We start from the raw sequence: 18,932 nt of genomic DNA on the forward strand, positions 1-18,932 counted from the left end.
TTTCATCACCGTCAATATGAACTCGAGGTGGGGGGCGTGCCGTGTCTTCTCTTGAGCCCCTCGCTATCATGTACTTCGTCTTTGACACATTGATGTTCAGTCCGATTCGCCTAGCTTCAGCCCTTAGTCGGATGTACGTATCCGCCATCGTCTCAAAGTTCCGTGCTACGATATCAATGTCGTCGGCGAAACCAAGTAACTGAACGGACTTTCTGAAAATCGTGCCACTCGTGTCTATCCCCGCTCTTCTTATCACACCCTCTAAAGCAATGTTGAACAGTAAACACGAAAGGCCATCACCTTGCCGTAACCCTCTGCGAGATTCGAAGGGACTCGAGAGTGTCCCTGATACTCGGACTACGCACATCACTCGCTCCATCGTCGCCTTGATCAATCTTATCAGTTTGTCCGGGAAACCGTATTCGTGCATAATCTGCCATAGCTGTTCTCGATCGATTGTATCATAGGCCGATTTAAAATCGATGAATAAATGATGTGTGGGTACATTGTATTCGCGGCATTTCTGCAACACCTGGCGGATGGCGAATATCTGGTCCGTTGTTGCTCGTTCGCCCATAAATCCTGCCTGATATTGTCCAACGAATTCTCTAGCAATTGGTGATAGACGACGGCATAGAATTTGGGAGAGTACCTTGTAGGCGGCGCTCAAAATTGTGATTGCACGATAATTGGCGCAATCCAATTTGTCGCCCTTTTTGTAGATGGGACACACGACACCTTCCATCCACTCCTCCGGCAATACTTCCTCCTCCCAAATCTTGGAAATAACCCAGTGCAGCGCTCTTGCCAGTGCATCACCACCGTATTTTAGCAACTCGCTAGGAAGTTGGTCCACTCCAGCGGCTTTGTTGTTTTTCAACCGTCTAATCTCCGTTTCTACCTCTTGGAGATCTGGAGGCGGAAGTCTTTCGTCGTCCGCGCGTGCTCCCAAAGTTATTTCCGTGCCACCTCCGCTACTGGCCACATCACCATTAAGGTGCTCATCGTAGTGCTGCCGCCACCTTTCGACCACCTCACGTTCGTTCGTGAGAAGATTTCCGTCAAAGTCTCTACACATGTCGGCTTGTGGCACAAAGCCTTTGCGCGAACGGTTAAGCTTCTCGTAGAACTTCCGTGTGTCTTTAGCGCGGAACAGCTCTTCCATCGCTTCGCGATCTCGTTCTTCTTGATGGCGCTTTTTTCTTCGGAAGATCGAGTTTTGTCTGTTCCGCGCCTGTTTATACCGTGCCTCGTTCGCTCTCGTGCGGTGTTGCAGCATTCTCGCCCATGCTGCATTCTTCTCATTCTTCAACTGCTCGCATTCGCCGTCGTACCAGTCATTTCTCTGATTCGGGGCCGCTGGACCTAGTGCTGCTGTTGCGGTGCTACCTATGGCGGATCTTATGTGCCTCCAGCCATCTTCAAGAGTGGCGGCGCCGAGCTGCTCTTCCGTTGGTAGGGCCACTTCCAACTGCTGCGCGTATTCTTGGGCTACTTCTGAGTCCCGTAGCCGCTCGATGTTAAGCCGCGGCGTTCGGCTTCGACGCGAGTTTGTCACCGTCGAAAGTTTTGAGCGCATGCATATAGCAACTAGGTAGTGATCCGAATCTATATTCGCACTGCGGTATGTGCGAACATTGGTAATGTCAGAGAAGAATTTTCCGTCGATTAGAACGTGGTCGATTTGGTTCTCGGTTAGGTTATCGGGTGATCTCCAGGTGGTCTTATGGATATCTTTACGGGGGAAGAAGGTGCTTCGGACTACCATACCACGAGAGGCTGCAAAGTTGACGCATCGTTGGCCGTTGTCGTTAGATACGGCGTGCAGACTGTTCCGCCCGATCACCGGTCTGTACATCTCCTCTCGTCCTACCTGTGCGTTCATGTCGCCAACAACGATTTTCACGTCACGCGGCGAGCATCCGTCATAAATCTGCTCCAGCTGCGCGTAAAACGTCTCCTTCTCGTCGTCGGGTCTCCCTTCGTGTGGGCAGTGTACGTTGATGATGCTGTAGTTGAAGAAACGGCCTTTTATCCTCATCTTGCACATCCTTGCGTTGATCGGCTGCCACCCGATAACGCGTTGTCGCATCTTGCCCAACACTATGAAGCCAGTTCCTAGCTCATTTGTGGTGCCACAGCTTTGGTAGAAGGTAGCCGCTCGATGCCCGCTTTTCCACACCTTCTGTCCAGTCCAACAAAGTTCCTGCAGCGCTACGATATCGAAGTTACGGGGATGTAGTTCGTCATAGATTATCCTGTCGCAACCTGCGAAACCAAGTGACTTGCAGTTCCATGTTCCAAGTTTCCAATCGTAATCCTTATTTCGTCGCGTGGGTCTTTGCCGATTGTTCCGGGTCGTATTATCTCCTATGTTATTCGCAATAAGGTTTTTTTACGGGTGGCTTATTGGGCCTACGCCAACACTCCTGTCTCGCCGGAGCGCCATCGTGCCAGCTCTGTTTAACGTCCCAACTAACACTAGGACGATCGCGCTGATGGGGCTACCACCTTGGATTTAGCTGTGCGCGATTCAGCATTTCTTGCTCAGCCGCTGGATACCAGAACAGACGCTGTTTGAGCCGCACCTCCTGGTGAACAGACGCTCGAGACGTACCTTCTCAATCTAGCTGATGTCAGAAGGACAACAGTGCCCAGGCTGCACTACCAGCTAAGTACGCAACCCTTAGCTGGCGGTCTTTGTCATCGTTTGACCCGTGGAAGCGTGAGGTAGGAACTTGTGAGGACCAGAGCTGTGTTGAACGCTCCTTCCTTGTTGTCGACTCACCGTTTTGCAGCCCAAACATCTTTAGTAATCTTTGAAGAAATTGTTTTAAGTATTACTTCAAGAGGAATTCCTGATTGCCTTGAAGATATCTGTGCAAGAATCCTTGTAGACACTTTCCTGGAGGAATCCTTGCAAAACTCTGTGGAAAATTTTATGGAGGAATACCAGAAGAAATAACTTAAAAAATCCCTGGAGAAATTTCGAAGTATTCCTGAAACGAATCCTGGAGGAATTCTTGGAAAAATTCCTGAAAGAATCCCAATAAAGATTTTTCTGGAGGAATCTATGAAGGAATCACTAATGACATTTCTGCTGGAAACCTTTGCAAAATCTCTAAAGAAATCCTTATACATATTTTTTCTTGTAGTTTCCTTGCAAAAATTCCATGTCAACTCCCTGGAGGAAGATATTCCATGCATGGCGAACAAAAGTTCTTCCTGAAAGAATCTCTATCAAAAGTCCTAGGGAAGCCCAGAGGAAATCATTGTAGACCTTAAGGTAAAGAATAGATTGGATTATTTTCTGATAAAATCCTTGGAGGAATCTTCCGAAGATTTCCTGGAGAAATCTCTGAGGGAGTCTCTGGAGATATTTCGAGAGGATGAGGACAGAAGGGCATGGGTTTGTATTCCATCGGATGAGCTCTCGGTAAATAACTGTTGAATCCATCATACAAATCATTTAAGGTTACTAGACTTTATCCTTTGAATACCTCCGATGTGAACTACGACTTGAGATCCAGATAACTTTTTGGAGGAAATCCAGAAGGAAATACTGGTATAAAGTCATAAGATTCCTCCGGATCCAATTAAAAACTAAAGTGCACATATACTGCAACAACTTCTAAAAAAACTAGAAGTATTTTTTTTGCAACTTCATGACGTTATCTGTATCTGAACTCTTGTTAGAATTTTAGAAGTGACTACAATATAGTTCATATCATATCATAGAGCTCATTTTATATTATATACAATCGACTCTTCACAACTCGATATTTTATAATCCGATATACTCTATAACTAGACGGATTTTCCAGTTCCTTCAAATTTCCATACATTGTGCTCTCCATAAGTCGATACTTCTGTAACTCGATATCTCCACAAGTTGATGTTACGTGAGATGTGAATTTCTCTGCATAACTCGATATCTATTTTTTTTTTGGGGAAACGTGATCTAATTTTTGTTTGAAGGTGAATAAATACTTACAAGTTGTAATGACATGAAAATGATAAAAATTACTGTCAGTAAAAATAACGTGATTTTTCGAGCACTTCGAAAAATGTTTTCAAATAATAGTTTGTAAAGAAATATCAACAAAATAATATTGCTTTCTTACAAAAATGATAATAAAAATATTGGAAATACAGAAATTTGTTCCTTAGATTTTGTGTCGGTATATTCTATTATTCGATAATTCTATAAGTCGATGGTCCCTTGAATATCGAGTTATGGAGAGTCAACTGTAGTTTATATCGTAACATATATTTCATGTCGGATCGTGTAGTTCATATCATATAAGAGCAATATATTGACGAGCGTCACAAGGAATTTACTACGCAGAATTAAAAAAAAAAACTGAACAACTTTGCCTAAGATAAAACCTTCAAAAAAGAGTTCCTTCTGGAAATACAAATAGACGCCAGCACCAAATGCTGGTTAAATTTTGAACGTATGTTCATGACTAATTCCTTATTCTCTCGAACAATTTTACCGCAGACAGCATCCTTCTATAAGTCGGGTCTCGGGTTTTCAAACCCAAACTCGAATGGTTCGGGTCGGATTTGAAGGCTAGAAATTTTTTTTCGAGTACGTCGGAATCGGGCTTGTAAAAATTCGGATTAAGGTGGACTTTGGTAAGAGTTATGATAAGAGTAACAATCGGAAAGCTTCCTTATGTATCAGAAACGATGAATTTATCTATTTTTAAAACTCGGTCTTTTCTTACAAAAAATGTTTAGGTTTCGAGTCAGATTCGGATTTGAACAGTGGATTTTTTTTCAGGTTCGGATCAGGTCTGAGTACGGGTCGGGTCCGGGTTTAAAAAAATTAAGTAAGTTGGGTATGGGTCGTGTATGAGCTCAAAAAATGTGGAACCGCCCTCTAATAATTAACCTCTATCGGAAATACAAATCGACGTCAAATCCACCGGGTGGTCGAATTCTAAACTGAAATACCTTATTCTTTTGTGAGACGGACCCTAATATTGTGGTTGGTTCACAAACCTCTCACGTTGAAGACCAGGGATCACATACCCTTGATGGTTACTTTTGATCTCAAAGCCGTTGGTCTTGAGATAAACTTGCAATGGGTTAAAAATCTCATTATAAGAGACAAAAAAATATCCTCTTGAGCAACTTTGCCAAAGACAGCATCCTTCTATATGCACGCAATCTCCAGTAATCGCATAACTAGCCCTTACCGGAAGTTCATACTGACGCCAGCGCTACGCGGTAGTCAAGTTCTTAACTAAACTATAACCAATGTGGAAGCCTTATCCTCCTGAGCAACTTTGTGGAAGACAGCATCCTTCTAAATGACCCATAACGCGGGTACGTCACATTTTCGTGGTGCGTTATGGAGAAAAGATATACCAGTGAACCCTAGTCCTGACTGCTTCAAACGAAGAGAACAGGATGTTCGAGTAATGAAAGGAACACTTATTAGTCCTTATTACATTTTAAACCTTGTTGAAAGTGACAAGTCTCGGTTTTCCCAGTTGCCGAGAATGATCTGACAATGATCGAGACAAGGAAAAAAATGGAGTCGAATTGAACAATTTGTTTCATAATCCTTCGTTAATTTGATTCTCTAGTTTGAAGAAGTAGGGACTATAATTCTGATGCACGGACAATATCTGTGTAATTTCTACCGGAAGTTCATATCGACGCTAGCGCCACGCAGCGGTCGAGTTCTGAACTAAATTGTATCTTATGTGGAAGTCCTTATCCTCCTGAGCAACCTTGCCGAAAACAGCATCCTTCTATGTGTTCGCAATCTCGTGTTATCGCATAATAAGCCCCTACCGAAAGTCCATATCGACGCTAGCGCCACGCGGTGGTCGAGTTATGTGGAAGTGCTTATCCTTCTGAGCAACTTTTCCGAAGACAGCATCCTTCTATGTGCTCGCAATCTCGAGTTATCGCATAATTAGCTCCTACCGGAAGTTCATATCGACGTTAGCGCCACGCAGCGGTCGAGTTCTGAACTAAATTGTATCTCATGAGGAAGTCCTTATCCTCCTGAGCAACCTTGCCGAAGACAGCATCCTTCTATGTGTTCGCAATCTCGAGTTATCGCATAATTAGTCTCTACCGGAAGTTCATATCGACGCTAGCGCCACGCGGTGGTCGAGTTCTGAACTAAATTGTATCTTATGTGGAAGTGCTTATCCTTCTGAGCAACTTTGCCGAAGACAGCATCCTTCTATGTGCTAGCAATCTCGAGTTATCGCATAATTAGCCCCTACCGGAAGTTCATATCGACGCTAGCGCCACGCGGTGGTCAAGTTCTGAAATAAATTGTATCCCATGTGGAAGTTCTTGGTCCCCGAAGCAAGTTTGCTGAAGACAGTACATTCCTATATGGCCTGCATCTTATACAATTTGGTGATGACTGCAGATTTCTGGACTGAGTGTACTGAAATTCCACGTGGCCAACATGGTCCCCTTCGTAGCCGATTCCCGGTGGCCACTGGATCCGGAACCGGTATTCCAGGTAGTGATCAGAATCTTGAGGAGTATATCTTTCGAATGCGGCATAAATTTCATTATTCGGTTGATATTTCGCTGATTTATAGGGGTATACATTTCTGGGTCATAATGACCCCAGTATCTTATTAAGTTGTTTTTCTTAACATCCGCGGAAGGTTAAATAATTTTACGGATTCCTGTGAAATCTCAACAGCTGAACGGTTCGGTGAAATAAATTGACGGAATACGGTAAATTTTTACAGTATTCGGCAAAAATTCACCGGAATCCGTAAAATTTCGACGGAATTACGGTGTTTTATTTCACCGAACTGTTCAGCTGTTGAGATTACGGTGAAATTCACCGTAAGAGCTTAGTGTGCAGTGCGGTGTACTTGTGTAAGCTTCTAGAAACCTACCGTTTTGACTGATATTCCGAACACTTAAGGCCAACAGTGACTTGAAATGTATCTGATAGGCACAAATTAGCTGATATTTGTGGAAATTTTAACTATTCTAACTAATAGCTGTTGGGTTTGCTGATAAAATTGTATATTTAAACTTGTTTAGTATTGTTTTTACGTAAAAGTATAGAACAACATTTTGATTCAAATGCCGAACACTGTGTTCATTCTGTCTCATATTCCGAACACCTTGATTCAAATTCCGAACAGCACAAATAAATAATATTCAAATGGATAATTTCGAAAAAAAAAATCATCTGTGCTAGTTCTACTGGTCTCGAACTAGAGAATCATCACTACTCCCAAGGTATAAAAAAGATTGGAAGGCGTTAGAATTGAACTGCATTTGACAGCCATTTCCTTGTTATTTGATGACATTTTTTTTCCTTGTTATTTGATAAACATTTCATCCAAACTGCCATACAAAAACCGAGTGTTCGGAATATGAGTCTGTTCGGAATTTGAGACAAAACGGTACTTTGATTGAAGGATTTTACTGTATGAAACAGAGGAGGGGCAGAAAAGCGTTCGAATTATCGCGGGAGTACCGTTTTATCTCAAATTCCGAACAGACTCATATTCTGAACACTCGGTTTTTGTATGGCGATGTGGCTGAAATATGTCATCAAATCTCAAGGAAATGGTAGTCATTTACGATTCAATTTTAACGTCTTCCAATCTATTTTATACCTCTGGAGTAGTGATGATTCTCTGGTTTGAGACCAGTAGATCTAGCTCAAATAAATTTTGCGAAATTATTGAGTTAAGGCCGCACGGGACGTCATTATAATCATCCTATCCATTTGAAGAAGCAGATCTCAAGTACCACTCTATATATGGATGTGAAAAATTTATCACTATATTCTATATATGTGGTGCACAATCGATTAAATTTTCAGCTTCATCGGTTCACTAAAACTCGAGATATGCTTCGGCAAAGTATTGATGATAATTGTTAGAGTGAGACAAAAGATAGGGAAAATAACACGGTCTCCCGTGTCCCCTTAAATACGATTTATTCGCGTTGTTCGGAATTTGAATCAAGGTGTTCGGAATATTAGACAGAATGAGCACAGTGTTCGGCATTTGAATCAAAATGGTGTTCCATACTTTAACGTAAAAACAATATTAAATATGCTAAAATAAAAAAAAAATCGGCACACTTAGGAGCTAACAGTTAGACTTTGCGAAAAAATTGAAATTTTCACAAATATCATCTAATTTAAGCTTTGAAGTCACTGTTGGCCTGCTGTGGCTTAGACACTGCTCGATAAGCGTGTCTAAGCACATCGATGCGATTTTCGTCGCGTCAGTCTAAATATTTCCATATGAGTATGAAAGTGCTTGCAGCGATACAACAACGAAATCGCGGCGATTTTTTGTCGCTGTCGCTGAAAAAAACACATTGATCTGATGGAGCCTTGATGCTGAACTTGCAGCGGATATAGCATGCCACCAAGGGTCGGTTGCAGAGGCCACTTCTGTTACAAGTCTTGAAATAATACCGTATGGTGGTTCCGGGGAGAAAGGGATTGAGGTCAAGGGTAATGTTTATGTCTTCTGTACATCTCAGATAGGGGTCATGCACAAATTACGTCACGCTCCAAGGGGGGCGGGTCAAGGCAAGCGTGACAAGCCTTACAAAATTTTCAGAGGACTCATACAAAAAACGTGACAAAGGGGGGGGGGGGGAGGGGGTTGAAAAAGTCGAAATTTAGCGTGACATAATTTGTGTACCATCCCATAAAGCATTGGCTGGTTTTGGTGAGTTGTCGTTGAAACGGCATAATCATAAATTGGCCTTTGTAAGTTGGCCTATAAAAAAGCCAATGCCTAGTTGAAAATCAAAAATGGAATTTGAACTCATAATTTTTCCATATTCTAGGCCGTTTTCATAATAAAATTTATTATAATAGTGTGGTTAGAGTAAATCGTCGCGCTCAACGAGCAAGAAATCACATTGACTGGTTTGAATACTGAGAAATAGGAATTGAAAATGTGATCAACATCAAATTTCCTAAGAATCAACGATCTGAGGATTGTATCTTTAGAACTGTTACGCGAGCTTTGGGCAGTTGCAAATTGCAGATGTACTCAAAACGAATGCAGCTTGCACTACTGGGTTAAGCGATTCTATACTTTTGGCGGGAAAATGCAAAATTCTAAATATCTGGTAGATGCAAAACTCCTGTTGCCATGAATAATCTCACCTGTAAGCAATTCCTTCCGGATCGATCTCTGTCACCAGATACCTAGTTTCGCAGTCTCCCTCGTCCATGTTGACCGTTTGTGGCGTCAGTTCAATACCGATGACCTCGTCACCACTGTGCTTCTCAAGTTTGATTTGTCGAAATCGTCGTCTGATTGTGCTGCAGTCCAAATTTTGCACCGATGCTATCGAGCTTGACGAGGACATTCTTCTCCGGCTACCGAACATATAAGACTGGTCCTTGCTACGTATAGCATCCGCATAGGGATCTACCAAACTAGAGGCACCATGTGGTACCGTTAGACTGCTGGCTGTCGAGCTGGATCCATTCTCGTCGATCTTATCCTCTGCATGGCGACCGTCACTATCGTATCCGGATTCATTGCTGCTGAGACAGCTGCTTAATCTTTGGTAGTTGCTGACAAAGCTGTGGTCATCCGTTAGCGTCTTGATGGAATTGTTACGAGATATCGAGCTCAAATCGCATGTCGTAATAGATTTTGAATCATTACCAGTCAAAAAGACGTCCCCATTGTCTGAAATATTTAACTGTGAATCAGTTATAGAAATGTTATCCAAATCCGATCGTAAACTGATGACCGATCCTCGGTTTCCCGATCGCAGAAGGTTCTCTTTTATCCGATTATAGTTGATTACTGATCCGCCGTTTTCCTCCGGCAGTACGGACAGTTTTGATCGGAGAAAAGCGTATGGAAAATGATTCTTCTTGGACAACTGTTCTTGTGTCGCGGCAACTCTCACTATGTCGTCGCAACTAGATGACTTCGCCGAAGCGGATTGTTTCGTTGCAGATTGTTCCATTGACGAAACATTCAGATTTGTACTGCTGACGGCGTTCTTGTGATTTCCATTGGCCAAATTAATGCCTTCGGTCGGATCGTCACACTTGATGTACGACGACGTGTTCAGTTGGCTAGTTGAACTACTACGATACAGCGTGGAGTGTCCGTCATTTTTGTTCTTAGTCGTGTATCCCTGCTGAGATGTCGTATTCTGCTGAGAACTTGATGGCTGCATTTGAAGAAGCTGTTGTTGGCTGGCTTGTTGCTGTTGTTGTTTTTGGGATTGACTCGATCGATGGTTGAGCATACCGGTAGATCCCATACGGTAGAAGAAATTTTTGAAGGTCCCCGATGACCGTTCGTTATTGAGCTTTACCAAAGGATCATTTGCGGGTTGATACGCCTTCAGAGGAATGGTTTTACTTTTTTTAATCGTATCCGTGTTGAAGATCGGTACGCAGCTGGGTGTGCTTGTTGATGGAGACGGCGGTGTAGGAAGTTTTTGAGCATCACTACCACGGCGTAGGAGATCGAATTTTTTGCCCATTTTCCGACCCCATGTAAAGACTGAAAATAGAGAAGAAAATCAAATTTGAACAATTACATCCCAAGTAGCAATTTCAGTGCTTTTTGATCTTAGATGTTATTTATGAAGGTTTTATTAGAGATGTATTCATTCCTAACAGATTGAATAAAGCATTGCAAAGTGCTAAACGTTCTTTTCAGCAAACCCACTTTAAAATGCTTTGAAGATATCTATAAGAGCTCCCGTTAAAACTTATTTGTTGGCCACATTTATTGATAATAAATTGTATTTTGAACGAGCTGTGTAGTGTCTATTAAAACCTATTCTTAAAACCTCATCTTGCTTGTCTTATAAAGGCATAGGTAAAACTTCTAAGACTGCACTAAGTCATGTTAAAGCCTTCTTAAATCTCAACTGTCTGATGCATGTTATTGGCATGCAGTCTGCGTGTGATTACCAATATCATTATGTTGATAATGATAATCATGTAGTGAATTATGAGTTAATCAGAACGCAAACATAGAAATGGCAAATATTCCTCTCGTACAATTATCAGACTACCGTATGAAGCATTTTTTTCCATGTTTGGCTGAACTTCCCGTTCTAGTGGGACAACTATTTGCACACAACAGCTGAACTACACGATAAAAGATTTCACTTATCACTTACCGTTTTCTGTATCAGTACAACCGATCAAGCACGACGGACTTTATTACAACAATTCATTCCAATAAAAACAATTTGATTCATAACGACACGAATTTAATAAAATGAATTGCAGCACAAAATTGAATCTTCCAATTTTTTTACGTTTTTGACAGCACTAGCTTTCCTGAATGCATTTAGTTTAAGTCAAGGCTCCTAAAAAACCTATTTGTCTTAGTGCAGAACAAATGTTCTGATTTAGGAATATTTTAGCCAGTGGAGGATTCTGCGTACAGGTCCTTAAGATTAAAAGCGTTTATGAATGATTATATTGTTCGGAATTATCACCAATTGATCTTAAACCATCCCAGACAAAACTATGAAGATTTAAATGGTTGGAATCCATTTTTATTGTTGCCGTTTGGGATTGATAATTACAATATGCGTGGGAAATTTCAATTTATGATTGAGATGAGCATGAAATCATTCCGATAATGGAATGGAGTCAAATATTAGATAGCCAATTATGATGTCGTAATTGTGGCGCGTTGCTGTAAATCGAAAAATTTTATGTCATTCCACCAGTAAATTTTTATTGGCAGGAATTTCACGCGGTCGTAAGGAAATTTTCTGGCACGCAAAAAATGATTATTTTCATTGATTATTATGAGTCGGTAGACATCATGATGGTTTCAATATTAAAAAAGGTTATGGTTTAAAAACAACTTATTGGATGATGTTTGTTCAATTTTAAGCTCTTAACATTGGTTTTATTCCGTGTATTAGGATATCGTAAAAGATTCAATACCGCTAGATGAGCTCAATAAGGCTATACAATAGCTCTTATGAATGTTTTATAGTATACTACAAGGGTAGATGTATTGATACGATACAAAACTAAGAAGTTTAGAAACGGTTTTAAGGTATAGTAACAACCCCCTGTAGAGTGGGCCTTTTCGGGCTTAACGGAGTTTTATCAAAGGTTTATTAAGGTTATTAAGACTAATAAGTTCTAAAATGAGTTTTAACGATATGGTGGTAACAACAGCTTGTAGTAAATGAAAAAACTAAAAATGTTACTTGGGATACGAGTCGATTTTATTGAGCTTATTAAATAACATATGTGGATGGAAACCAGTGCAGAATATCCAATACTAATAAGATATCATTTTAAAAATATAAACATGATGCGAAGCACGTTTAATAGACTTTTGAGAAATTTGATTTTTTTTGTATTGAGGTGCAAACTCCTGCGAGATACCACAGTTCTAAAATATTAGGGTAGAAGCACCAGTTTTGGCCAAGTTGTCAATTGTAACAATAGTAGATTTTACACCATTTCACTCAGAAATTTAGTATGAAACATTTTGAGTTTAGAAGAACACATTGACCTTCATTTATTCGTTCAAATTGATTCAAAATACAAAACAAAACTTATTTTACTTATATTTTTAACTTTTATATAAACATCTACGGTAACATAAGTGAGCTGGAAACAGGTTTTTTAGTGATGGGCGATATGCCAAGGCGCGTGACAAGGTGGTGGCCGATCAACGAAAGAATGTACAAGTTGAAAATTAAAGGCTGTTTCTATAACTTTAGCATAATCAACGTGCTTAGCCCACACTTCAGAAACACTAATGATGACAAGGACGCGTTTTACGCGCAGCTTGCATGCGAGTACGACCGCTGCCGAAGCCACGACGTCAAGATCATCATAGGAGATTTGAACGTTCAGGTTGGCCAGAAGAAAGATCGAGAACGGCCTACGACTGATAGATTTCGCCGCTTCCAAGAATCTGGCCATTCGTAGAACCTATTTTCAGCACAGCCTCCCGTATCGGTATACCTGGAGATCACTTCAGCAGACCAAATCGTAAATCGACCACGTTTTGATTGATGAACGGCTCTTCCCCGATATAACCGACGTCAGAACCTATCATGGCGCTAACATTGACTCTGACCACTACCTGGTAATGGTGAAACTGCGACCAAAACTATTCGTCATCAACGCCTCGGTACAATCTAGCGCGACGGAAACAACTAGATGTCGCCAATGCGTACGCGCGGCCAATGCGTGAGGGAGCGTTGCCGGATGAGGGCGAGCTCAATGGACCCCTTCTTGACGACTGCTGGAGGACAGTAAAAGCAGCCATCAACGACGCTGCGAAAGCATTGTCGGATACGTGGAACAGGATTCATGAAAGGATTGGTTCGACGAGGAGTTCCAGGAAGTTTTGGAGAAGAAGAATGCAGTGCGGGCTGCAATGCTGCAGCATGGTATGTGGCGGAACGTGAAACGATACAGACTGGATCGGAAGCAACAAACCCGCCTATTACAGGACAAAAAACTTCGCCTGAAAGAGGTGGCATGCCAAGAGATGGAGTTGCTGTAATGTTCTCAAGAAACGCGAAAGTAATATCAGAAGCTCAAATCATCCCGCAAAGGCTTCATGTCGCGAGCTGAAATGTGCCGGGATAAGGATGGGAGCATTTTGACGGACGGACGCGAGGTGGTCGAAAGGTGGAAGCAGCACTACGACGAACACCCGAATGACACAGAGGGTAAGGACAGCAAAGGTGATGGCTACGTCAGCACAACGATCGGTGGAAAATAACCAGCTCCCACGATGGGGGTAGTTTAGAATGCCATTCAACAGATCAAGAACAACAAGGCCGCTGGCAGGGATGGTATCGAAGCCGAACTCATCAAGATGGACCCGGAGTGATTAGCCGCTTGTCTGCATCGACTGATAGTCAGAATCTGGGAGACGGAACAGCTGCCGGAGGAGTGGAAGCAAGGCGTTATATGCCCCAACTACAAAAAGGGCAGCAAACTGGAATGAGAAATTATTGTGCTATCACTATCCTAAACGTCGCCTACAAAGCGCTATCCCAGATTATCTTCCGTCGTCTATCACCTATAGCAAACAAGTTCGTGGGAAGTTACCGAGAAGATTTAATCGACGGCCGCTCGGCAACGGACCAGATCTTTTCCGTTCGGCAAGCCCTCCAGAAATGTTGTGCTGGTACTCACGTCCCTACGCACCACGTCTTCATCAATTTTAAAGCAGTATTGACCGTGTAGAACTATGGAACAGCATGGATGAGAATAGCTTTCCCGGGAAGCTCACATGATTGATTTGAGCAACGATAGGTAGTGTGCAAAACTGCGTGAAGATGTCGGGCGAACACTCCAGTTTGTTCAAATCCCGTCGGGGATTACGATATGGTTATGGACTTTCGTGCCTGCAGTTCAACATTGTGCTTGAAGTTGTCATGCGGAGATCCGGACTTAACAGTCGAGGCACGTTTTTCACGAGATCCGAGCAATAGCATTATTATTGGGAAAACTTTGAAACGCGAAGCAACAAGAGTCGGACTGGTGATGAATGTGTCGAACACAAAGTGCTGGTAGGCGCTACTGAACGCGACAGGACGTCACGATAGACGGGGATACCTTCGAAGTGATTAATGAGTTCATCTATCTCGGATCCTGCGCACTACAACGTTTGTCGGAAGATACGAAGGCGCATCATCTGTGGAAGTCCAACTATGGGTCCAGAAATATTCATCCGCACGATGTACAAAACGCTCATAAGGACTATGCTCGAGGTTGATTTACAACCTCTTGGAGTTTTCGAACGCCGAGTGCTAAGGACGATCTTCTGCGGCGTGCAGGAGAACGGTGTGTGGCGGCGAAGAATGAACCACGAGCCCGCCCAACTCCACGACGAACCCGTGAGTTTACGTAATAGATTACCTATTGCTTTCCTCTTATTGTCGGGTTTATGCTTTAAGCAAATATTTGCATTCAGTCTAAAAAACTCAATGAAAATCATATAAATCATCGGCTACTTTATTGCTGGTATAACACATTCAACATTTCGATTTCCTTATACCAGCATACAAGGAGCTCAGATAGCCGTAGCGGTAAACGCGCATCTATTCAGCAAGACCATGCTGAAAGGTCGTGGTTTCGAATCCACCCGGTCGAGGATCTTTTCGTAAAGTAAATTTTATCGATTTCTCGAAATGTGGAGACTTATCATGTTTCTTATTCGGAGCGCTTCCTTACCTTTGCCTTAAATTCCAGATAACTCATACAAATCTTAAATAGAAAAGCCAAACCATCAATTGAAATCTCCAAACAACTAGAGCGAGGTTTTGGGAATTGTAAATTTTCATAGATATCAATGAAAAATGCGCCTAAAACCGAGCCTTTAAAATGAAAACTTTTAAACGGCTAAAATTGAAATATTTCGTGTAAAGTGTAGAGTGTCCGAAATTTGAAGTTGTCCGCTATATCAGGCCTGCCCAACCTTTTTGAACCACGGGCCAAATCACAGAAACAATTTCGTGTCGCGGGCCACCTAGAAAACAGAATTATTCGCATAAAGTTTGACAAAAGTAAATAAATGCAGTTCATAGAATCTGACAACAATCAGTGATTGAAGTAAATTTCATTTGAAAAAATCGAAAAACAGATAAGTCTTGCTAATCAAAACTATATAATAATCTCTTGCAGAATATTTTAAAGAATCTGCTCTAAAAATTTCAGATTCTGTGCAAATAAAGCCCAAGATTTTATAAAAATCATACTCCGCATTATGTAAGAATCCAAATTCTGTGCTAAAATTCTAATCAAAAATCTTGGTCATAATGTTCAGGATTTTACAAGAATCGTTCGGAATCTCACTCAAAAGTCATTTCGAAATGCAACCTTGAAATCTTTGAGAGTACTAAAAAGTATTTCAAAAGTAAGCTGCTCAAAATTGTATTATAAATTCGCTTAAGGTTCTAGCAAAATGTTATGTAGTGGTATATTGTAATCTTGCCCGGGATTTCAGAAAATTATGTTTTGACTTCGTTGAAAATCCAGGCTAGAAGTCTATAGATGTCTGGTGGAAATTCTGTGAGAATTGTGGAGTTTAGCTTATGCTCGGTAAAGGAATCACCCTTCACACGATGCACACTGAACTTACCCACGCAAGTATCGGTTCACAAGCGAGTCAGCATGAATGCATCAAGTATGCAAGTGACAGAAGCGCTTCACTCAGGGATGCCAACATTGACATAGTAAGTGTCACAGACAAACGTATAAAAAAACTGTTTGCTGTGATCGATTATAATGATAATCTCCATCGCAGTGGATTCTATATCTCACAAGAATATTGACATTTTTATCCGTGAAGGTCGTGTCCAGAGGTCTTTAAAAAATCTTGTTCAAGATTTTGTTAAAATCCTGTCGTTTTATAATCCTTTCAAGGAATCTGCGCGAATGACACTCAGGTGTTGGTTAAATTTATTTCCAGGATTCTGTGAGAATATTAGCCTATGATTTAGTGAAATTATGTATGGAAACTTAGTCTTTTGTCCATAAGCAAGCTTCCGAATTCACACTCACTCTCATGATAATGGATTTATCCCTGACAGCAATTTTCAGCGATTTTATCCTTCCACAAAACACAGCGAAAAAAGATGCTTGCACATTTCCGCAGCTGTGAGAAGTTTGTTTTCTCCTTCTCCGATCCATGGAGAACTTTTCCTGTATCCATCGCCACGAGCACCAGTTGCTTTTATACACCAAATTAACCACTTTTTTGGTTAAGTTGGTGTGGTAGCATGGTTAGCGTGCACGCATCGCGGTTGTTTTTAGCAATGTTCTAGGTTCGAATCCCTTCGCCGGCACTAGTTTTTGTTTATCCACATAGTGATAATTCTCTGGAGCAGTTGGTGAGCGAAAATATGCTGGAGTGAAAAACAAATTATCCCCAGAGTGGAGTGATTTTCGGTTATCCTCCATCGTAGCTCCAGGGAAAATTAGATCTTCTTTCTTCTTTCTGGCGTTACGTCCCCACTGGGACAGAGCCTGCTTTTCAGCTTAGTGTTCTAATGAGCACTTACACAGTTATTAACTGAGAGCTTATTATGCCAATGACCATTTTTGCATGTGTATATCCTGTGGCAGGTACGAAGATACTCTATGCCCTGGGAAGTCGAGAAAATTTCCAACTTGGAAAGATCCTCGACTGGTGGGATTTGAACCCGCGACCCTCAACTTGGTCGTGCTAAATAGCTGCGCGTTTACCGCTATGGCTATCTGGGCCCCTAGGGAAAATTAGTGTGAGCGATAAATGATGTTCTCGTGAGGAAGCGAAAAAAGCATTCTCCTTACGTGCGAAAAATCGTAAATTTCGCATCATTGATACGAAAATTCAGAACCCTGTCCATAAGTTTTGTTTAGGTTGCAGTTTTTGTATGCCGAAGGAAGTCATGGTAGAAACACTGTTGAAACACACAGAATATGAGATAAGATTTTGAGTAATTCATTAAAAAAAGTAGCTAAGAAGATTTAAAAGAAACCAAACAATTTAAATCACATATAAGGTTGAACCTAAATAGTTTTGGTATGTTTTAACTTCGGGTTGGTATGTCAACGGGCCAAATATGAGAAGAATCTTCGAACCCTTCGCGGGCCGGATGCGGCCCGCGGGCCGTACGTTAGGCGGCCCTGCGCTAGATAGATCAAAACGGTACACATACGAGAAAGGTCAATTGACAAAGAATGTTCTCAGTTAAAAACTGCGGAAATACCCATAAGAACACAAGCTGAGAAGCAGGCTCTATCCCAATTCGGACCTAACGCCATAAAGAAGAAGATACCATCATACAAAATTAAACTGGGTACAACTTTTTAAGCTCGAGTTTCACTTATTCACAGGAAAATCTACTCATGAATAATCAGAGTGCAGCATATCAAATTTAGCGTTATGCTACATTACCCTATGTTGATATACAAGTGCGAAAATAATAAGCTAAATGTATAGGTAAGCAAATGCTAAATTTCATCGTTCATATTGAACTCCGCATGTTCGATAATTAAATCGATAACTAACGGTACGAGCTGTAGAATGCATACCTCCAGGAATGTGTTCTCAGTGTCACTCAAACTCAAATATATGACCACAGATACTTCAATCATAATGTTTCGTGCTCTGTTTCACATCCATATCCGATCTAGGGCTGCGGTTAAATCGCCAATGACCGCAGCCTCTGATCAGCCAGCAGAAAATAATGTATCTGTGCCGTAGAGTGGAGTGGGGCAAACGTTTCATTCCAAGTCTTCTAGCTGAATCCAAAACAAATGTAACGAAAGCTGGGGTGCAAGGAACTTTCACTCCAAATATCATATAAATCGATTGAGATTCGGGAAAGTTATTGCGATTTTTTGTTTTCAGACGCGAAAATTTCGGTCGAACTTTCATTACATGGAACAATTGTTAGTTTTTGCATAAATGTTTGGAAATTAATATTGGCCCATAGTGGGACAAAAATTCGAATCAGCGGGGAAAAAGTTCGTCCCTTTTATTATCTCACGAAAAAACTTTTAAATTGCCTAAAATGTATATCTTCTTCTTATTGGCATTACGTTCTAACTGGTACAAAGCCTGCTTCTCAGCTTAGTGTTCATTGAGAACTTCCACAGTTATTAACTGAGGTCAGGTCTATATGAATTTAGCTAAATATCCCTGAGCGTGTGACAAACATCACCAACATTTCACATTTTTTCATTAGTTTTTCAAAAAACTTCTTTTTTACTATTTTACAATTAACACTGTTTGAGCAAATTTGTGACAGAATAGTATCGATGTTTTGTATTTGAGTTAGCTAACTTACACTTGATTTAAACACTTCCCCACCGATGTGGCAAAATTTTGTGTAACACAATCAATCTTGAAAACTGTTATAAATAAAAGTTGGTAAATATTTTGACACCAGCTTGTTGAGCAACATTGTAGCTGGAATGC

General features: G+C 41.3%; 1 protein-coding gene across 3 annotated transcripts in view; it reads right to left on the minus strand.

Moving 5' to 3' along the window:
• Positions 1 to 18,932, minus strand: part of LOC5565211 — a 299,615-nt gene that overhangs the window by 22,006 nt on the left and 258,677 nt on the right. For all 3 annotated transcript variants that reach the window (XM_021855192.1, XM_001649521.2, XM_021855191.1), the window contains one exon: positions 9,149 to 10,517. In XM_021855192.1, coding sequence (XP_021710884.1) covers positions 9,149 to 10,517 — 1,369 coding nt within the window. The remainder of the gene's footprint in view (positions 1 to 9,148; positions 10,518 to 18,932) is intronic.

The sequence above is a fragment of the Aedes aegypti genome, chromosome 3 (assembly GCF_002204515.2).
Source record: "Aedes aegypti strain LVP_AGWG chromosome 3, AaegL5.0 Primary Assembly, whole genome shotgun sequence".
Taxonomy (NCBI): domain Eukaryota; kingdom Metazoa; phylum Arthropoda; class Insecta; order Diptera; family Culicidae; genus Aedes; species Aedes aegypti.